The sequence below is a fragment of the Leucoraja erinacea genome, chromosome 9 (assembly GCF_028641065.1).
Source record: "Leucoraja erinacea ecotype New England chromosome 9, Leri_hhj_1, whole genome shotgun sequence".
Lineage (NCBI taxonomy): Eukaryota > Metazoa > Chordata > Chondrichthyes > Rajiformes > Rajidae > Leucoraja > Leucoraja erinaceus.
Window position 1 is genome coordinate 65,126,649 of NC_073385.1, and position 23,015 is coordinate 65,149,663.

A 23,015-nucleotide genomic window follows, 5' to 3' on the forward strand; every position below is an offset into this window, starting at 1 on the left:
CATTTAAAAATAAGTTGGATAGGTATATGGACGGGAAAGGAATGGAGGGTTACGGTCTGAATGCAGGTAGATGGGACTAGGGGAGAATAATTGTTCGGCACGGACTGGAAGGGCCGAGATGGCCTGTTTCCGTGCTGTAATTGTTATATGGTTATATTTTATACAGTTTCAGCAGCTGAGAAAAAGGAACAGGAGCTGTTAGACCGCCATCTAGTGGCAGGAGACATGCAACTACACTGCAGACTGTAATCTTGTAGAAAATCCCAGGGCAATTCAATCCTGACTTGTCTGTACGTTCTCCCTGTGACCTGCGTGGGTTTTCTCCAGGAGCTCCAGTTTCCTGCCACACTCCACAGACGTACAGGTTTGTTGGCTAATTGACTTGGTATAATTGCAAATTGTCCCTAGTGTGTAGGATAGTGTTAGTGTGCAGGGATCGCTGGTCAGCGCACACTCGGTGGGCCGACGGACTTGTTTCTGTATCTCTGAAGTAAACTGAACTAAAATATCAAAATCTGAGTGTGAGAGAACTAATTATGTTTTGTTGACTGAACAAATTGCCTTTCCTTTGCAAATCTGTTTATGAGGATTGAAAACTAGTGTACTGCAGGGAGAGTTGTTTTTACCAAGTCATGGAAATATAGTTCAGGCAGAATTTGAAACTCCCAGGTGTGGCAAGATATAGTGTTTGATCACCTAAAACTTTGTTTAACTAATTCATGGGATGTGGACATTGCTGACAATGTTGGCATTGGTTGTCCATCCATCAACTGAAGAGGAAGATAAGAGTCAACAATTTTTTTGGTACTGGAGTTATATATGGGCTTGTCTGACAGCAGTGTCCTTCCTGGAGTACATTAATAGACCATGTATGTTTTTAAGACAATTGAGTAGTTTCTTGCTTACTGTACAGCTATTTAAAAAATTCTAAATTTAATTAACGTATTAAATTCCCCATTTACTGGAGTTGGATTTAAACTTGTATGGCTGGATCAGTGAGCTTTAGCTGTTGGTTCAGTAACTTAATCATTGCACTATAATGCAGAATAGAAAACCAGTAATTTACAAAACAGCAAAAGAAACCTGGTCACAAGGGAGGTAAGAGTTTCTCTGAAGAAAGGGTTGTTACAGCTGGGAAGAAGCAGAACTAGTGTCGTGCCATCATTGGTGGAAGGTATGGTATATTTACATGATATTCCCATTGTAAATAGGACAATTTAGAATGCAAGCTTTGACCCAAAATATGACCAAAGTATGAAGGCATGAAATTAGATCTTGGAATGGAAGTTTATATGGACTTTTGTGCCGGTAAGATTAAGTATTAAACACACCAGTGTGTTTTTGCGTACAGCACAAGTAAAATTAATAGTTAGGAAACTGAAAATATCCTGATCAAATCTAGATTTAGGCAAAGGTACATACTGGCCCCTGTTTGTGTGTCGTGTTGATATTTCTGCTGAGTTCACCAGCAAGGATGCAGATATAAGAGGAATGATAGATTTGGAACAAAGTCTACATGGCAAAGGGAACTAGGAGTACAGGTACAAAACTTCCTAAAAGTGGCATCACAGGTATGTAGGGTGGCAAAGAAGATTTTTGGTATTCTGGCCTTTATCGGTTAGGGTATTGCATATGTGATATGTTGCAGTTGTACAAGATGTTGGTGAAGCTGCATTTGGGGTCCTGTGTTCAGTTTTGATCACCCTTCAAATAACCAAACTGAAATAGAAACTGGAATATGAGAGTGATCATCCCTCATCATTACTGGAACGAATCTGATCATCTCCGTTAATCTCTTCCCCCGTTCGGGGACCCGACTTTTTCCCTGTCGGGTCTCCGGTGTCGTTGGGCTTAACATCATGGAGCCGGCGGCGGCCTCCAGCCGGGACCAACCTGAGGGCTCCAGTCACGGAGCCTGCGGATCTGACATTGCGCAGCCGGCCGTCTTCGGTGCGTGGTGCGTGGCTGCGACCCGACTCCGGAGCTTCGGAGGCTCCGATGGACAGGAACATTGGGAGCTCGCAGGTCCCTGGTGCGAGACTGCTTTTCGGAGCTCCCGCAACGACAACTTCTCCCGCTGGAGTCACAGGGTTTAAAGGACACGGAGTGGGGCCTAACATCGCTCCTCATGGCTTTAACGGCCGCGGGATTTACCATCGCCCGCTGGGGGCTTTAACATCGGGAGCCCCAGTTCGCCTCGACGCAGCAGTTGGACTGCTGGACCACGGGAGAAGAACAAAGGGAAGCGATAAGACTTTTGCCTTCCATCGCAGTGAGGAGGTGTTGGAGATTCACTGTGATGGATGTTTGTGTAAATTGTGTTAAGTGTGGGTCCTTGGGTTTTTTTGTAATGTAAGACAGTAGAAAATGCTATTTCGTTCAAACCAAGCTGTTTGAATGACAATAAAAGGCATTCTATTCTATTCTATCATTAGGGGCACGATGTACTTAGTGGCCCCAGTTACTTCAGCTCTTTACTTAAAAAATGATTGTGTCTGAAGAGATAAGATATGCAAAGATTGAGTATACTGTCAAAATCATGACCGCATCCTTCATTAACACAACAGTCAATTAAGCATTAGTCTCTGGCTTGATAGGTGATGATATAAGCTCTCCTTATCAGATTCTTCATACACAGCTGGAGTCTCAGTGGCTCTGCATTCTGAAGATAGCTGTGTTAGAGTCATATCCATCTTCTGGAATACCTGTTTGCCAAGAAGGCCTGTAAAAATATTGTGGTCTTTTTCAACAGTTGAGTAGCTCTGAACCCGAAACGTCGCCTATTCCTTCGCTCCATAGATGCTGCCTCACCCGCTGAGTTTCTCCAGCATTTTTGACTACCTTTGATTTTTCCAGCATCTGCAATTCTTTCTTAAACATATTGAAAACCTTTATCACTTTGTTGGCACCCTTTTACGTGGTGACTTTTGCATACTTGTACTGTGTACAAACAAAGAATCTCACGGTACCAAGTCAAGTATACGTGGCAATAAAGTATCAATCAACTATGTCTGAAAGATTGTCATCTGCAGTTTTGAGCTGCCCTAAGCTTTGTTCGGCCAGTGCAAGAAGCTGCCCAAATTGAATGCTACATTCCAAGGCACTGGTCTACATGTGGACGAATGCATGAAAGCCTTGTGCAGCTACAGCATTGGCTGTACTAAGAAAATTTCCCATTTTAGGCTCTCCTGCTATTTCACACCGAGGGGCTGGAATCCCTGTGTAAGCCTTTTGGACTGCTTTTGTCATATAATATGCATAAAAAGAAATATGTAATGGCAATATGTGAGTTGTGACATCTATCTTGAATTGTGATATTAGCAAATGTTTTAAAAGTATAATTTGGAAGAAAAATTATCTTGAACATAATTTTTAATTATAGACTGCAATTAAATTACCGTAGTCTAATGGCTGTATGCATGTAATATATTGTCTGATTAGTCTCTGTCGTTTTCTAGGTTCATGCCTACATCATCAGTCACTTAAAGAAGGAAATGCCAGCTATGTTTGGAAAAGATGCAAAGAAAAGAGAAATGATAAGCAGACTTCCAGAGATATACGTGAGCCTCCAGCGGGAGCATAATATCTCTGCCGGTGATTTCCCCAATGTACACAAAATGCAGGTACAGTAACATAAGTATACCAATCAATTTTATTTGGCCAATGGGTGGGTACTTTAGTTTCTTTCAGAAAACATTTAGTTCAGTAATAGAGGAAATTGGTAAGTTCTAGAATTAAATTAAAGCTGTACTATCAACCAATCCTCTTATGAAAAGGGAAACAATATATCAGCTGCTCCTGTTTGTCATTGGAGATTCATTATGTGGGTAAGTGCCATCATTCTCTTTCAATGCCCTGTGTAAAGTCGCAAGTGAAAGGAGGAGAATTAGGCCATTCGGACCATCAAGTCTACTCTGTCATTCAATCATGGCTGATCTATCTCTCCCTCCAAACCCCATTCTCCTGCCATCTCCCCATAACCCCTGACGCCCGTACTAATCAAGAATCTATCTATCTCTGCCTTAAATATAACGATTGACTTGGCCTCCACTGCCTACTGTGGCAAATAATTCCACAGATTCATCACTCTCACTAAAGAAATTTCTCCTCATCTCCGTCTTAAAGGAACGGCCTTTCATTCTAAGACTATGACCTCTAGTCCTAGACTCTCCCACTAGTGTAGGAGCTGGCTAAACTGTAGGTGTGGCTTCAGCAAGAACAAATTAAGTATTTAATTTTACTGCTGAGCATGACTCCTGACAATGTTTTTTTTACATTTGAGTTATCTGAAGGAAGTGAGCAGGCGTTTGGTATACATTTTGGCTTGCATGCAAGTTGATGCAAGTTACAATACCGAAACTGTTTACTTCTGTGTGTGTCTCCAGAATAGCAAATAGACCAACCTTTTCTATTCATAATCCATAGATGCTTATTTTTTTATAGTGACAGACAAGTGCATGTCTGGGGTGTGAGCTAAATACAGACCTGCAATTGGACTCTGGTCTAGATGATGGATAAAATCATCACTGAGTCCCTCGTCTCCAGACAAGCTCTGAGTCCAGGATCCCTGGAGACTGGGGCCCAGCTTCAGATAAGATCCCTTGGTACTCTGGCAGACTCTGGTGGTCATGTCTTCCTTGGATATTCAGCTATAGCTTCTGCAGTGCTATTCCTAGTCTGAATGTGCTGTTGTGCTGAGGACCTGCACTCAGAACCCACAATCTCACGAAATTCCAGTACCCAAGCAGAATGAGGTGTGTTCCTCTAGATTGTGCATGGCCTCATGCTGGCAGTGGAGGGGGCTGAGGATAGAATAAGTAATAATTGTGCCACAAGTGTGAGACAATACTTTCTCCAATCGGGGATAGTCTAACCAACTAACCTTGAATGTTACCATTTGTGAGTCCTCCACCATTAACATCCCAGGGGTCACCATTGAGCAAAAACTCCACTAGACCAGCCCCATACATAAATACTATGGGCACTGTAAGGTCAAAGGCAGAATAGCTTACAGTCATATAGCATGGAAACAGGCCCAACTTATCCACGTAGACCAAGATGCCCAATCTAAGCAGGTCCCATTTACCTGTGTTTGGCCGATGTCCCACTAAACCTTTCCTGTCCAGAGGAAACCTTTTGTATCCATCTTGTGACACTTTACCTCTGACTGACACCCTACTCTCTTTGCATCATCCGAAAGGTACAAAGTAGGAATGCACAAAGTAGTGTCCACATGCCAAGATGAATGCTGGGCTACCAACTAACTCTCAAGAAACTTGGCACCATTCAGGACCATGCAGCTTCCTGAGTATTACCTCGCCCATCACTGCCGCATAATGACTGCAGTATGTGTGTCATCCATCAAATGTATTGCATTATTCACAGGAACTCCTAAACCTGCATCCCAAATGCCAAAAAGGACAAGGGCCTGCAGGTCTCGGTTCAATTTTCAAACTATCGAAATTTTAAAATATCCTTCATTGGGCCCAAATGGGTGGAGAAATGGCAGATGGAGTATAATTCAAGCAGGTGTGAGGTTTTGCAATGGAAGGTCAAATGTAAGGGGAAAATATACAATATACATACCCTTAACAACATTGATGTTCAAAGGGATCTTGGAATCTTGTCCATAATTCCCTGAAAATTGTAACACAAGTAGATGGAATGGTAAATAAAGCATATGGCATACGTGCTTTCATAGGTTGGGGCATTGAGTCAGGAAGTCATAATGCAACTTTATAGGATTTTATAACTTTATAACATTTGGGTTAAGCCACATTTGGACTATTATGTGTAGTTCTGGTTGCCCCATTCATTACAGGACTGATGTTGAGTTTTTGGAGAGTGTTCAGAGGAGGTTTACCAAATCGATGCTTGGAATAAGGGGCATTAGCCACAGGGAGAGGTTGGCCAGACTTTGATTGTTTTCTCTCGGTCAATGGGCTTGTAAGGAGACTGGATGTAAATATATAAAATTATGAAAGGCAAAGGTACAGTCTGAATCTTTTTTCCCAGGATCAAAAAATCAAATACTAGCGGGGTAAGATGAGAGGGGGCAAAGTTTAAAGGAGAGCAAGCGTCTGAAATGTGCTGCCTGTGGTGGTGGTTGAGGCAGATGCAATAGTGCCTTTTAAGAGATTATTGGATTGGCGTATGGATTATGTACAGACAGATGAGAGTTGATCATGGCATCATGTTCAGCACAGACATTGTGGGCTGAAGGGCCTGTTCTTGTGCTGTACTGTTCTATACTCTAACTCACGCAGTCTGATTACCACCATCTTCTCAAGAACAACTAGTCGTGGACAATAATTGCTAGTTTGTCAGATCCCCAAAATTAAATTAAAATTAACCAATGGGTAGAAAATAATCATTTCAAGATCCACCAGGTAATTTCTCCATTGCCCGGCTTTTGTCGGGAGAAAGTTAACGAATTTCATCAATAAATTTGAAGGGTGAGAAAGAGCAGAGGGATGCAGTGGTGATAGGATGTTTGCTGGTGTTTTGGGATGGTATCGTCTGGAGAGTTGGTGTTGTATTGGGAGAGGCAATCATCCTCTCGCAGGAAGAGAATGCCAAGTAGCTCCAGGGAAGTAAAGCTTATTAATTCAGATATGAATGATAGAACCATGAAAATCATCATCAGCGATCTGTTGAAGTCGCGCAAGATTGTCCACCTCTTGTTCCTGGTGGATGCCTGTGCGTGACATCCTATAACATGGGGAGACTGTGTGAGTAGCCACCATACGTTCTTTGACAGAGGCAGAACCGGGTCCAACGGCATGGACTTGACAACAGTTGGAAGTCTTGCCCTGCTGCTGCAGCCGCCTTCTGCCTTCGCAGCTGTTGTGATGCTCCTCCTGCTGGGAAGTCCCCGTCCACCACCTATATCACCGTTGAGTTCTTAAAGGCCTGTCCCACTTGGCCGTCATTTGCGCCTCATTTACGAGTTATATGTAAATTAGGTTGACGCGTTGTGATGCGTGGGGTGCGCATACATTGCGCATGGTGAGGCGTGCAATCGTATGCGGTGACGCGCGGTATCGCGCAGCGCTCCAGGATTTAGTACAGGAACAAAATCCTCGCACACCACCTGCGTGACGCATCGCGTAAGCACGCTGACGCATTGGCGTCCCGACGCCTCGTGTGTATCGCGTGGTGACGTATGGTTATGTCAACGTCCTGCTGCACGGTATTCTAATGACGTCACGCGCACCACACAACTGTGATGACGCGTGATTTGCGCGCGACATCGCGCATCACAACGCGTCGACTTGTTTTACATATGACACGTAAATGAGGCGCAAATGACGGCCAAGTGGGACAGGCCATTTATTCTTGGTTCATGCTTTGTCACAAACTTCGCCTTGACTTGCCCATCATGGGACATCCTGGCCCGGAGCCTAGCTCTGGAAAGGTTGAGCTTTTAGACACCTACATGGATAGTTGAGCTCTTAGACACCTACACGGACCCGACCTACCCGGCACCGCCGTCGGACCCGACCTACCCAGCATCGTCGCCGGACCGGGGCTCCCCCAACATGGCTGCCGCAACGCACCCGACTCATCTCGCCGCCCCACCGCTATGGCCGGCCCGCCGACTATCCACCCACCGGGACCTCCCACGCATCGCCCGCGGACCCCGACTCAACTGCCACGGGACTCCGACCATCGGGTCCGGTGACCCGCGCCACTGGACTCCGACCATTGGGTCCGGTGACCCGCGCCACTCCACCCCCCTCCAGCAACCCACAGCCGTCGCCTTACCTGGAGTCTGGACTCTGCACTGGGCCTGGAGCCTCGACGCTGCTCACTCCCACTCTCCTGGGCTGAACTCCACTGGGTCCTAGTGCCGGTCTGCCCAGCCTTGCTAACCTCAGTGGCTGTTCCACTGTCTCTCCCCCATCCACCTCCAACTATGTCACCCCCGCTCTTCCCCACCCACATTACAGCCCTCTCACCCCCCCACCCCCCCTGACCACCCATCACCCCTCCAACATCCACAACCCCCCCCCCCCTACCCCCTACACATCGCCCCGTCCCCAGTTCACCCACCTGCCTGCCTCTGGCCCCAACTCCCATTCCTGCCGGGTGTTCACTATCCCCCCCCTACCTCCCCCTCTCCCACACCCAACGGTCTGTCCGCAGCAGAGGTCTTACCTTTGTCCCCCTCCGTCCCCATCTCAATGAGTTCCGCGCCCACCATGACTTGGAGCGCTTCTACCGTCGTCTCCGCCTCACAGCGCACTTCCATGGGAAGGAGTCCTCGCCCCCCCAATGATGAACCTTTTTCCCATCTCCAACGTACCCCCTCCTCGTGGAACCCCTCTCGTAACGTCCCGGCTCTGGAACTCTTTATCCAGAACTGCCGCCGCGACGTCAACCGCCTCAACTTCTCCACTCCCCTGTCTCACTCTAATCTTTCCCCCCCTGAACGCACTGCCATTGAATCATTCCGCAAAAACCCAGATTGGGTTATCAAACCAGCCGACAAAGGAGGTGCCGTGGTAGTCTGGCGCGTCGATCTCTACAAAGCTGAGGCCACGCGCCAACTCTCGGACACCTCCTCCTACTTACCCTTGGACCATGACCCCACTGACGAGCACCAGGCCACCATATCTAGCACCATCACCGACTTCATCAATTCCCACGCCCTGCCCGATTAAGCTTCCAACATCATCGTTCCCCAGCCCCGCACGGCCCGTTTTTACCTTCTCCCCAAAATCCGCAAACCCGGCTCTCCCAGCAGACCCATTGTCTGCCTGTTCGTGCCCCACCGAACTCATCTCCACATACCTTGACTCCATACTATCCCCCTTGGTCAAATCCCTTCCCACCTATGTTCTAGACACCTCCGACACTCTCCACGCATTCCACTCTCCAGGACCTCACCCCCTCATCTTCACCATGGATGAGTCGCTCTACACCTCCATCCCCCACCAGGATGGCCTCAAAGCCCTCCGGTTCTTCCTCGACCAGAGGAGCAACCTATACCCAGCCAATGACACTCTCCTCCGCCTAGCGGAGTTGGTCCTCACCCTCAACAACTTTACGTTTGACTCCTCCCATTTCCTCCAAACACAAGGCGTAGCTATGGGCACACGCATGGGCCCCAGCTACGCCTGCCTCTTTGTCGGATACGTTCAACAATCCTTGTTCAATACGTACCAGGGCCCCATCCCCGACCTCTACCTCCGTTACATTGACGACTGCTTTGGGGCCACCTCCTGCACCCACACACAACTTACTGACTTCATCCACTTCACCACCAACTTCCATCCGGCACTGAAATACACCTGGACCATTTCCGACACTTCCCTACCATTCCTTGACCTCACCATCTCCATCGCAGGGGACAGGCTTCTGACCGACATACACTACAAACCAACTGACTCACATGGCTATCTGGACTACACGTCTTCCCACCCTGCCCCCTGTAAAGACTCCATCCCTTACTCCCAATTCCTCCGCCTACGCCGCATCTGTTCCCAGGATGAGACGTTCCACATCAGGGCATCGGAAATGTCCTCGTTCTTCAGGGAACGGGGATTCCCCTCCGCCACCATAGATGAGGCTCGCACCAGGGTCTCATCCATACCCCGCAACACTGCTCTCTCTCCCCATCCCCGCACTCGCAACAAGGGCAGAGTCCCCCTATTCTTCGCCTTTCACCCCACCAGCCGGCAAATACAACACATAATCCTCCGCCATTTCCGCCACCTCCAACGTGACCCCACCACTCGGCACATCTTCCCATCTCCCCCTATGTCTGCCTTCCGCAAAGACCGCTCCCTCCGCAACTCCCTTGTCAATTCTTCCCTTCCCTCCCGTACCACCCCCTCCCCGGGCACTTTCCGTTGCAACCGCTAGAAATGCAACACCTGTCCCTTCACCTCCCCCCTCGACTCCATTCAAGGACCCAAGCAGTCGTTCCAGGTGCGACAAAGGTTCACCTGTATCTCCTCCAACCTCATCTACTGCATCTGCTGCTCTAGATGTCAGCTGATTTACATTGGGGAGACCAAGCGGAGGTTGGCCAATCGTTTCGCCGAACACCTCTGCTCAGTCCGCAATAACCTACCTGAACTCCCGGTGGCTCAGCACTTCAACTCCCCCTCCCATTCCCAATCCGACCTCTCTGTCCTGGGTCTCCTCCATTGCCAGAGTGAGCAACACCGGAAATTGAAGGAACAGCACCTCATATTCCGCCTGGGTTGCTTGCGTCCGGATGGCATGAACGTTGAATTCTCCCAATTTTGCTAGCCCTTGCTGTCTCCTCCCCTTCCTTAACCCTCGCGCTGTCTCCTCCCATCCCCGCCCTCAGGCTCCTCCTCCTCCCTTTTTCCTTCCTTCTCCCCCCCCCCCCACCCCCCATCTGTCTGAAGAAGGGTTTTGGCCCGAAACGTCGCCTATTTCCTTCGCTCCATAGATGCTGCTGCACCCCCGCTGAGTTTCTCCAGCATTATTTTTTTATTTATGTGTACCTGCCTGGATAGGACACGTTTAGTGGGATATGGACCAAGTGCAGGCTTGGTGAGACTAGTGTAGCTGGAACATGTTGGCCAGTGTGGGCAAGTTGGGCCGAAGGGCCTGTTTCCACACTGCATCACTCTATGTCAAGCTTCTCCATTGTGATAATGTGGCGAACCACAGAGAACACCATTCTAATAGCCGAGAGTAAAAATGTGGTTTACCAGTGCTGTGATGATTGAAAAATCAGTCGCATCGTTTTATTACTGGGCAGCTTTGCAAGAACAATGTAGAACAATATGAAGGACCTCTTCCACCCCTGCAACAGACTGTTCCAGCCGCTGCGGTCAGGCAAACGCCTCCGTTGCCATGCAGTGAGAACGGAGAGGTTGAGAAGGAGTTTCTTCCCAGAGGCAATTCGGACTGTAAACGCCTTTCTCACCAGGGACTAACTGTACAGAACGTTTTTCCTTCTATTATTTATTACGTATAATAATATGTGTGTTATGATTGTGTTTATAATTTGTTTGGTTGTTTTGTTGTTCCGCGAGCATTGCCACTTTCATTTCACTGCACATCTCGTATGTGTATGTGACAAATAAACTTGACTTGACTTGACTTGAAGAACAATTTTAACAGTTGGCCTGGTGACTTTCATTGTCTGGCAACTCGTTAACACCTCGCCCACAGCCAACAATGGACCATTTCGTTGATCATTGTTAATTTTTTGCATATCTTTCATTCATTTGTTTTACACTGCTCTCTATATCAGAGAGTGGGTTTATTTTCTATCTCTTTTCTGTCGCAGTTATGTGGATTAACAATTACATTTACAATAGTCTGCATTGAATATAGCAAGGAGAAATAATCCCTTTATCTTCATGCCACACCACGTGTAAGATTCCGGAGAAACTACTGTTATCAGAAGTCAAAAATTGTAATGTTCATATTTAGTCAAATGAGTTGATAGCAAGTGAAACTTTTCAAAATGTGGAAATGCCACTGAACCTTGATAACATAACCAGTGGAAACTGAAGTTATATTCACCCAGTAATCTCTAAATTTAACAAAACTTCAATTGAGAAGTGTGTGCGAAGACCTACGTTTTAAACCATTTCGTTTAGTTTAGAGATATAGCACAAACAGGCCTTTCGGCCCACCGTGTCCGCATCGACCAGCGATCCCCGTATATTAACACAATCCTACACACACTAGGGATAATTTACATTTTATACCAAACCAATTAACCTACAAACCTGTACGCCTTTGGAGTATGGGAGGAGACCGACCATCTCGGGAAAAACCCACACAGGTCACAGGGAGAACATACAAACTCCGTACAGACAGCACCCATAGTCGCGATCGAACCCAGGTCTCTTGTGCTGAAAGAACTATAAAGGGGCTGTCCCACTGCGGCAACCTAATCCGCGAGTTCAGACGAGTTTGCCCTCGACTCATACTCACAGCATGGTCGACACAAGGTTCTAGGAGGTCTTTGTAACTCTCCTTCATGCTCGAGAGTAGTTCCCACTAGGTCGCAGCGTATTTTTCAACATGTTGAAAAATGCCCGCTAGTAAAAAAAGGTCGCCATGGAAAAAATCGATACTTTTTTTACTCGTAGGTTTAGTCGAAGTAGGTTGTAGTAGGTCGGCATGTTAGTCGTACCTAATCGAGGGTAATCGAATGTAGTCACAGATAGTCTTCATCATAGTCGATGGGAGGTCGAAGGAGGTTGTCTTCACTCTCCACTATTCGGTGTTCAATAGTCGAAGCAGGTCTTCAACATAGTCGAAGGAGGTCTTCAACATGACATTTTTTTCAAACTCCCCTAAATTCTTCTAAACTCGCCAATTAGGTCGCCACAGTGGGGCCACCCCTTAAGGCAGCAACTCTGCTGCTGCGCACTGTGCCGTCACTTGCCAGAAATAAATTATATTTCTCTTTTGAAACGACGGTTATCTGCTATTGACGATGTTGACAGTGCAAAATCATATCTTCCTTTGTTGCTGATGTTATCCAGTAACGATCACAATTCCACAGACTGAATGTTTTAAAACTCCTGATTTTATTCGGGTTCCTTGACATTAGATTGAGGGTGAATTGAAAAATCTGAATTGAAATGTAAATTGGAAAAAAACTAAAACCCTGGTGTTGTTATGTCAAAATGCATTTCATTCCTACTGGTACAGGAATGTCTTGTTTCCAAAACCAGAACAAAATCTTTTTGCTGTAGTGCCAAAATGTAGTTCACACTCACGTGTTGGAATGAAATTAGGGGAACAAAGAAGCAGTAACGTGTGGTTTGGAATTTACTGTCTGTGCACTGCAGTGTAATTGTTTGCAAATAATTCATGCTGCCGTCTCTAGTGTAAACACATTGTAACAAAGAATGGGATACAATGGCAGTGTTTTGTCAGTGATTTAAAGGTCAAACAATGACGCATTTTCTGGGTTGTTTGAATTCCTTTGCACATCCTCTTCTTTCTCGGATTGAATGCAGAGATGATTAGTGAGTATTTAATGGTAAAAGCAGTCAATACAAAAGATCCTACAGCGAGCAAGATAGATCACTCGACGAAAAAGACGTAGTACGGTCATGGGCAGATTCATGGGTGATTTTCAGCCATATTTCCGTAACCGGCTTCTGTCTCCGCACCAAAGATCCCATAGCTAACTAGTGCGGAGACGAAAGCTGGCTACGGAAACAGCCTCGTAAAAATAAAAGTTCTTTAATAAAAATCTTCTCCTCATTTTCAGAATTATAGTTTATTAACACAAACTGTTCCCCCGCAACGTTGATTGCACTGTGAGTTGGGTCGGGTTACTGAAATGGATGAAAAAAAGGCCCACGTTCCGCTCCGTTGCGTACTACACGACAGCCCATTGCATTTAGCAGGAGTTGTCTATCTTGCTCCGCCATAGGATCTTTGGTCAATACATTTCATTAAGTTCAGTTAAGCTACAGACTTTCTGATTTGTATAGGAAGGAACTGCAGATGCTAGTTTACAACGATAATAAACACAAAATGCTGGAGTAATTCAGCCGGACAGGCAGCATCTCTGGCTAGAAGGAATGGGTGACATTTCTGGTTGAGACCTTTCTTCAGACCCCATTTTCTGATTTGTTCGATTTAGTTTAGAGATTTAGTGTGGAAACAGGCCCTTTGGCCCACTGTGTTAACGCCGCTGATCACCTGTACACTAGTTCTATCCTACACAGTAGGGACAATTTACAGAAGCTAATTAAACTACAACCCTGCACCTCTTTGGAATGTGGGAGGACACAGGAGCACCCGGAGAAAACCCAGAAGGTCAGAGAGAAAGTACAAACTCCGTGCAGACAACACCCGTGGTCAGGCTCCAACCCAGCTGTCTGGCACTATAAAGCAGCAACTCTACCACTGCGCCACTGTGCTTAGATTTGGATGGACATTAACAAAGATATTAAGTATATGTCAGACGTTTGATGACCAATCTCGATCTTTAATCCCTTTTCATTGCAATAATAAGTAACATCAATGATATGGACAATTGATTGCCTGAGAAACAGCTGTTATCCCATTCACATTTTTCTCATATTGTTCACCTCTCTCCAAAGTTGTGACTGTACGTTTGTTTCAACTTGTTTCTTTCTCCTCTACTGCATCTAACTGCTAGTTTTTTTTTAGTAACTGTTGCTTTGACAAATATGGTTGCATTCTGTCATAGACATTCCCTTTTACCCTCCACCCTTTTCCCCCTCTGCAATTTTACACACTTATTTTCTCGCTCTTTCAGTTCTGTTGAGGGTCCTTGACCTGAAACTTCACCTGTGCTTCTTTCGCTCTGCTGCTTGACCTGTTGAGTCCTCCCGGCACTTGGATGCATCAAAGAAGCAAGTAAGCTATACTAACACCAGTTAGAACAGACAAAAAAAGCTGGAGTAACTCAGTGGGTCAGGCAGCATCTCTGGAGAAAAGGAATAGGTGGCGTTGAGACCCTTCTTCAGACTCTCTGACTGAAGAAGGGTCTCACCTGTTCCCTTTCTCCAGAGATGCTATCTGAGCCACTGAGTTACTCCAGCTTTTTGTGTCTAACTTAAGCCAGCATCTGCTGTTGTTTCCCACACACCAGTTAGAACAGATCTGCTTCAGCAAGGTTTTCATAAGAATGCAAAATGTTACTCCGTAGAAGATGCTCAATAACGTATACATTGGCATCAAGTTCTGCCTTGAACTAATAGTTTTAATCAGAAATTTGAAAGGCTGGCTTTCAGATCGGATGAGATTTTCTTGCTACTTAACCTTTTGTTTTGGTTTGGCAGGATATGTTGCAATCATATGACTTCAACAAATTTCACAGTCTAAGACCCAAGTTGTTGGAGGCGGTGGATGAAATGTTGGCCAACCACATTGCCCAGCTGATGAACTTGATACGGCATGAAGAAGCAAGCAAGCCAGCGCAGGCTGTGATGGGTGGTGCATTTGATGGCAACGTTAATGGGCCCTTCAATGAAGGCTACGGTGAAGGAGCTGAAGCAGGAATAGATGACAGTGAGTGGATTGTGGCAAGGGAGAAGTCAAAATATGATGAAATTTTCTACATGCTCTCACCAATTAATGGCAAAATTAATGGGAACAATGCAAAGAAGGAAATGGTTAAGTCTAAATTGCCAAACATAGTCTTGGGGAAGATCTGGAAACTGGCTGACAATGATCACGATGGAATGTTGGATGACGAGGAATTTGCTCTTGCCTGTCATCTGATAAGCATAAAACTTCAAGGCTATGACCTGCCTCTTGAATTACCAGAGCACCTCATACCTCCATCCCAAAGAAAGAATTGAGTTTATTTTGCAATTTAGGTTAGAGACCAATTGGTGAAGGGATGGAAGAAACAGCAGTTAATTCAAGGGAATGATAAAATGGCCTGCAGGTTCTGCTTCAAAAGCGTCTGTTAATTTTAAGCTAAACTAGACATTTAAGCATCTTTGTTAAAACAATTGCTAATGTATTTCAACAGAGCTGTGAAACCTGATAGTGCACACTGTAGCTACTAAATCGTACAATGTCCCCAGAGTGCAATGTCAGCACTTGGTGCAGCATATGTTAAATTGATTGAAAGCTTCCCTAGAATTTTCTTTCTGATCTGATATCTCTTGACTGGTTACAGCCATGCAAAGACCTTTCTATTCTTTGAGTGGTGTAAAACCTTTTTTTTTTCCCTACTTGTTGCCTCTACTTATCTGGGTTGCTGGGAAAACTGAACTAGTTTGATCTGGGTTGGTCCAACCAAACAAGAAACTTTATGTTTGTGAACAAACTGGTAATGTGTATCAGCCCATTGGGTCAGTGTTTGTCACAGGCTTCATCTTTTGCATAGAATTTCGTGACTGAATTGTTGGCAACCATGTATGGTAAAACATCTTGCTTAAAGAAACTTGGCATCATAAGATGGAAGCTCGAGACAGTTCTCCAGGTTGAACGGTTTAGATTTGACTTTTGGCTCATTCATTCTGCAAGTGTTGTCAAGTCTCATCAGTACAATCCATAGCGTTCATTCAATGGCTACATTTACAAAACCATTTTAAAGCTTCCTGGAGAAAAAATTGTGTTGAGTTAAATTTTGAAATTGCATTCTATCTCCAAATAATTTATTAATTCTAACAAAGGCAAAAACGATGAAAGAAATAATTTAATGTGCTGTTCTGGACATTGGCAACACCAAGCACCAGCAGTTGCAAGGAGACACAGGTCAAATCCCAGGATTTGAACCGTGGAGAATGAAATATTTGAATTCAATTGAATTACTTGAAACAATATACAGCTACACCTGATCTTAAGGAGGCATGCACATAGATGTGAAAGAGTAATATATATCATGCCTATTGCCTGATGTTCTGAAACACCAGCTAATGCTACCAGAGGAATGATATACGCTGATAAATTTATATTTTATCATGCATTTGCTTTCCAGAAAAATAATCTGATCTTCACAATTGCATGTGAATCATTAAAATTTGGAATAAACTGTCCTGAAAAATCCAAATTAAACTGGATCTTTATTGGCTATGTTCAGTGCTGGTGGTTAAGGAAGATGTTTGGGAGATGGCAAGTTTTTATGAAACTACGTTGCCTTTTTGAAACCGACCAAAATCAACTCGGCTGAGTGTCATGAAAAATCAACTTGAAATGTTATCATGTTTGACATTATTTTTGTAAAATTGTCAGAATAATTGCCAAATGTATACAGAATATATACACATTTGTGCTACTAATATTTCTCCATGACTACATTATTCTGTTGCACATTTAAACAATGTACGTAATCAGTAAACTGTAAATACCTTCCTAATCTTCTGTAATTTCTTAACAGGCTGAAGTGCTGAAAATCGTAATTTCAGAGCTGATGAGATCATTTTGGTTAAAATGCAATTGCAAACTGCTTCACGCCCAGAATTTGTAGGAAGTGTTCCATTTTTAAACTCAGCGGCTTCTGTGCAGTACAGGGACAAACCTGATTTAGGTCAGTTTTTTTTTCAACATTGATGATGTGACTGCAATTTTTCACAGAATCTTTGTTGCAGTTTATGGAGTATAGATGACTTAAGTATATTTATATTTTCTTAGACCTTTTAAAGTTTTAGGACGGCATGTAGAATACTGACTGTGGCAAATGTGCTGGCACTACCTCTAACCTTCAGTAAGATTTTGTACCATGTTGAATGGAACGCCCCTCGCAACTCTCGAGAGGGATTGATGCATCTTTTTTATTTAACTAAAGATGTAGCTGGGAGAAACCAGCTGATGACAGCAGTGAAAGTGGGGTGGAGCTATTGTGTATAACCTCACACTGCCAATGAAGAGCAAAGCATCAATGTTCCCACTGATATATCCGACTTCCAAACTTCATTCCTGGATCTGGAGCTTTATTTCCAGGCAGTTTTAGTACTTTGGTGTAAAGATGGAGCCAGCCCTTTTCCTGAACTGGTAATTCCTAAGTTATAAGTGGGATACATTACATGTAATTCATTACATTGTTCTGCCTATATATTGTGATGGCTGTCTTTTTGTTTCAGATTTTTGACCAGAATTTCACTTTATTTTGTAATTGTTTCAAATAGCATCACTCTCCATAAAATAAGTTTGTGAGTACTATCCTAGCCATCCAGTTAGTAACACTAGTTATAACTTGTGTGCATTCCTACGGTATTCTGACCAATTATTTTAAGCATCTGTTCCAAACAACGGGTTGTAAAAGCTTGGAACTGAATTGCTACCCCATTTCTAAACTGCAAACATGAAGATATCTTTAGACAATGAGCAAACTGAGCCAAATGGTGGCTGCCACCAACAGGCTGTTTAATGAAATGGTGTCTTCATTGCAGAGATGTGCTCAGTGCAGTAACTGTGCTTTATCTGCTTATACTGTATATTAGTGAAGATAATTGCCAGAAAGGGTGCTTGGCTAATGCATGTCTACTTAGAATAGCAGCCATGAATCCAGAGTTAACTATGCATTTAAAAACAAATTCTGGGAAATAACAGGAGATTGCGTTAAATTTACAGTACAGGTTCTTCTATAGCTGAAGACTATTGAAATGACATCCAGTCAAATACTGGCTGAGAGTCCAGTGTTCTTGGTCATGATTATACCTGATGTTTGATGCGGACATTGTTCAAATTGCAGAAATTATATATTTTTAAATATAGTTTTAACTGGAAAATATTCTTTATTAATGGAATATATTCTTCCTACAATGAGCCAGCATCGTGGTATGATAGATTTCCTTCCAATTATAAGATGTTTCATTGTTTGTTCCAATGCAATACTGTGAACTAGTGCCTACTGCTGTCTGGGTGTTGGTGGTGTGAAGAATGTTGGTTGAATTGAAGAATGAGTCGCCCATGGGGTGGGCGGTTCATTGAATTTCGACGTCCTACTGTCCTTACTGTCCATTGACCGTTGCTGCTACAAAACAAAACCTTGTCTGTCAGGCTAGTCTTGTAACTTAAAGAGTACATCAATAGGTATTTTGGTCTTTACAAAATATATGAGATTATACGGGGAGGGATCTAGCAGAGCAAAAAAATGAACAGTATACAAGCATCAAAGATGTCTGGATATCTGTTTTTTAAGCATGTTTTAAAATTGCTAATTAAAATGTAAACTTTGTTTCTCTTGTATTTCTGTTGCCTTGCATATTCCTTAAAGTTATATTAATTAATGTGCCATCTAGTGTGTGGACATCACTAATTTTGTCTGCAAACTCAAAAAAAATAGAGTCATACGGTATGGAAACAGGCCCTTCGGCCCAACTTGCCCATGCTGACCTAGATGCTCCATCTCTACTTGATCCACATGAATTTGGCATTACTGTGATTCAGTTCAAACTATATTTTTATATTTGAGACTGATCTGCAGATCTGAGTCTGCTCTTCAACTAAGCTTTCTCTTTACAGAATTAGTGACCTATTTTTTTGGATAACTTCGCACTTCAATAAGAGGCTAATAATTAATTATTCATTAATACAGTGCCTTGAGTAGTGTAAACATTTGCCCAGTTCCCTCTAAACATTTCCTGTCGATGTACCTGTCCATATGTTTTTTAAATGTTGTTATAGCATCTGCCTTAACTACTTCCCCTGGCAGATTCCTATTAAATCTATCCCATCTCAATTTAAACCTATGTCCTCTGGTTCTTGATTCCTCTACTCTAGGTTAAAAAAAACTCTGCATCTATCCTAGCTATTCCCCACATGATCTTAAACACCTCTATAAAATCACCCCTCATCCACCTGCCCTCCAAGGAATAAAGTCCTAGCCTGCTCATCCTCGTCCTATAGCTCGGGCCCTCAAGTCCTCGGATCATCCTCGTAAAACTAATTACTTGAAGATTTGCAGACTTGGGAGTTTCACTTGACACCCTAGTACATCTCTTCTCTGTTTAGGATGCTGATACATTTATTTAGATTTTAACTGTTTCAGCTTTTAATATTTTATCTAAACCTTAATACTAATCCTCCTTGTCTCATCAGTTGCCTGCGTCTGCTTTTTCTTAGAAGATGATCTAATTCATGCCACTGAATGTTGTTTAGTTAGAATCAGAACTTGGCCTTACGGCCCAAGACAAGGTTGTTCACCAACTCGTGATAATAGACGCTGTCAGTTTGAATGTTTTTTCAGGGAGCATTACTGTGATTAAGTTCAACGATATTTTTATATTTGAGTCTGATCTGCAGATCTGAGTACACCCTTCAACTAAGCCTTCTCTTTATAGAAGTAGTGACATGTTCTTTAGATAACTTTGTACTTCAATAAAAGGCAAATGATTAGTGCCTGTGTAGTTTGCCCACAAATCTCATTTTAGTTTTACAAATGCTAAAAATATATTGTACCAATCTGTTTTATTTTTAATAACTTAAAAGAAAGTGTATATTTTTGCTTCCCCTGTTTTGATCATATTTTATGATCTATTCAAAAATACAAATCCAGAAATTAAATACTCTGCAATGCTGCCAAATCTCCCACAGCAAACCTTTACTGCCTGGGCTGTCTCACTCCTACGGTTGCATACTTTTAGTTTAATTTTGTTTGGAGATACAGCATGGAAAATGGCCATACAGTTTGGAGATACAGCATGGAAACGGGCCATATACACTAGCGACAATTTACAGAAGCCAAATACCCAATAACGCAGCACGTGAAACCAGAGCACCTGGAGAAAACCCACGCGGTCACAGGGAAAATGGACAAACTCCATCCAGATAGCACCTGGGTGTCTGATGCTGTAAGGCAACAACTCTACCACTGGCCATCGTGGACTCCGCAACAAAACTTCGAAACCTGACTGCTGCAATAAGCACTGGTTTGTCCCTATTCCTGATAGGCATTCTTTATCTCAGAGTTGCCAATATGCCCAAATACATTATATAGTTTAAACACTGCAAGTTAAGATGTATGTTTCTCAGGCATTATTGTTGCTAAGGTTTTGAAATAAAATGTTGCTGTTCCTGATGTAGAGGATGGCCTTATGTGCAATCTGCCACTCTTTAGAGACAAATTATCTTGCAGCTGGATGGCAAAACTCAAACATTTTTTTTAGATATAATGAAAACAGCATCTCACACATAAAAAAACAAAATACTGCCAAGAGATTTTACCCACAGTATCTTCAAATAAATTTAAAAGGCAAGTATAATTTTTTTGTACTGTCACTGTTGCAGGTTGGTGGATTTTGATGCAGTGCTTTGACCACTTGCTTGGACTGTGGAGGGGAGGGGTGTGGTGTGTAGAGGTGAAATAGGTGGATCAGAGAGAGAAAATTTAAAGAGGTGGGTTTTGTAATACAAAGTGACGGGTGCTGGAACGTGCTGCCTGTGTTGGTGATGGAAACAGATATGATGGTGGTATTTAAGAAGCTTTTTAACAAGCACTTGGATATGGTGGGATAATATGGATTGTCTACAGGCAGAGGACAACTTGCCATCATGATATGCAGGGGCATTGTGGACCAAAGGACCTGTTCCTGTTCTGTACTGTTCTAGTTTCTAAGTTTATATCCAATACACTCCATTTTACACTATGTTTATGGAGCAAGCTCTAATTTGGGTATTAAGGTGAAAATGCACTTTTAAAGTATTCTTCAAGGTTATTTGTGGTGGAATTTTGTAAGCATTGCACTTGCCATCCTTAACGTAATGAAGAAGTGGACTCTGGGGAAAAAAAAAAAAGCCAAATATCTAAGATTAGTGATATTAAAAAATCTATTTCTGCTTCAAATACTATAATCTATAAATTCTAATCCTGAGTTTGGTATATTTGTTTTGCTCAATCATCATTTCTAATGAAGAAGATGAAATGTTATAATTTAATGTGTTACATTTATAGCTTCAATATATTAAATTGTATTAAAAGATTCTCTATAAATAAAAATTTAAATGCTAATAATTTTGGGTTTTGGCTTTATTGTGCTCCGATGTTTGCTCCCTACATTCATCTACAAGAAATAGAGTGTAAATATTAGGCAATTACTACTGAGCAGCAAAGGTTTTTGGCCTGCTGCATATTATGGGTCTACATTTTAATAGTGTGGTACAGCTTGCTCATTCTTTTTTACCACATTCATCAATGTTTCAATTGAGAAATGTGAACGGATTTTACATCCCTAGTGTTAATATAGGAATCTACATATTGCCACAATGGTGTGAGGTTTTATTCAAAGCCTGTTAAAAGATTCTCTATAAATAGGGGCGAAAACAAACTTGCTCTTGGTCATGTAATCTTCTGAAAGTAGTTTATACAAGCTAGCAAGACCTGGGACTAGAAACATGTAAAATTCTTAAGGGATTGGACAGGCTTGGTGCAGGAAAAATGTTCCTGATGTTGGGGGAGTCCAGAACCAGGGATAACAGTTTAAGAATAAGGGTTAGGCCATTTAGGACTGAGATGAGGAAAAACATTTTTATCCAGTGAATTGTGAATCTGTGGAATTCTCTGCCGCAGAAGGCAGTGGAGGCCAATTCACTGGATGTTTTCTCTTAGGGCTAATGAAATGAAGGAATATGGGTTTAAAGCAGGAACAAGGTACTGATTTTGGAGGATCAGCCATGATAATTTTGAATGGCGGTGTTGGCTCGAATGGCGGAATGACCTACTCCATCCCTCACCTGGACCTATTTTCTATGTTTCTATGAATGATGTTGACATTTCTGAGTCTGTGGAGTGGGCTGCTGAAGGCCCTGCAACAGCAGGCAGATCGATTGGATCAAGGGGTTGCTAGAGAGGTCAGGCGAGCACGTGGATCAGACATGGTGCGGTGGGACTGTGTTAGAGGACACCAACAGCATCGACCGGTCAGGCCAATCCCTACAACACCGAGCTAGTGCCGCTAACAGGCCAACAGGCCAAATCAACACTATACATAGTTAAGAACTTTGAAACTTGAATCATAACAAGATGGTGCCAGAAACGTGGCAACACCTGCGTACTGCCTCAGTGTGGTCTCCATTCTTAAGCCCGTGCGGGTATTGTGAGACCGCAACACGTCTGCGCGCGTACACGCTACGTCACGCCAGAGGCGGGCGAAGAATCCGTTACCTTACCGAATCCCGGGGCACAACTCCATACCCCTCTGTGCTTCACCATGCCACCGCTCCGTGCGGCCCACACGATACCCGTGCACCTCAACGTGACGTCGAGGTCGCATTATTAGCGTGCCAAGGACACGTAAGTGGGACAGGGGCTTTACATTCTTGTACTTCAGTATGATTCTGCTTATGTATAGTAACATTTTTACTGAATTGTATCAAAAAAAGGCACTTCACTGTACCCAGGACACATGAAAATATAGTACCATTGAATCATTTATATATAAATCAGGGGTTCGGAAGAGAGACTAAAGAAACTAGGACTGCTTTGATGGAGCATAGATTCAGAAGGTTTTGATCTACAAGGTAAACATCTCTAGGAACATGGTACGCATGTATAATTATAATTAAAGAACTCCCTGAAAGGGTAAAAATATATTTTGCAAAGGAATTAAATAAATAGTTGGATGGAAAGA

The 23,015-nt window shown here is 43.4% G+C and overlaps 1 protein-coding gene across 1 annotated transcript in view; it reads left to right on the forward strand.

The window, feature by feature from the left end:
* LOC129700503 (EH domain-containing protein 3-like) overlaps nucleotides 1-18,634 on the forward strand; it is a 53,817-nt gene extending 35,183 nt beyond the window's left edge. The window contains exons 5-6 of the mRNA XM_055641057.1: nucleotides 3,459-3,623; nucleotides 14,775-18,634. Of these exons, the coding sequence (XP_055497032.1) occupies nucleotides 3,459-3,623; nucleotides 14,775-15,296 (687 nt within the window). The 3' untranslated portion in view covers nucleotides 15,297-18,634. The remainder of the gene's footprint in view (nucleotides 1-3,458; nucleotides 3,624-14,774) is intronic.
* The last annotated feature ends 4,381 nt before the right edge of the window (nucleotides 18,635-23,015 follow it).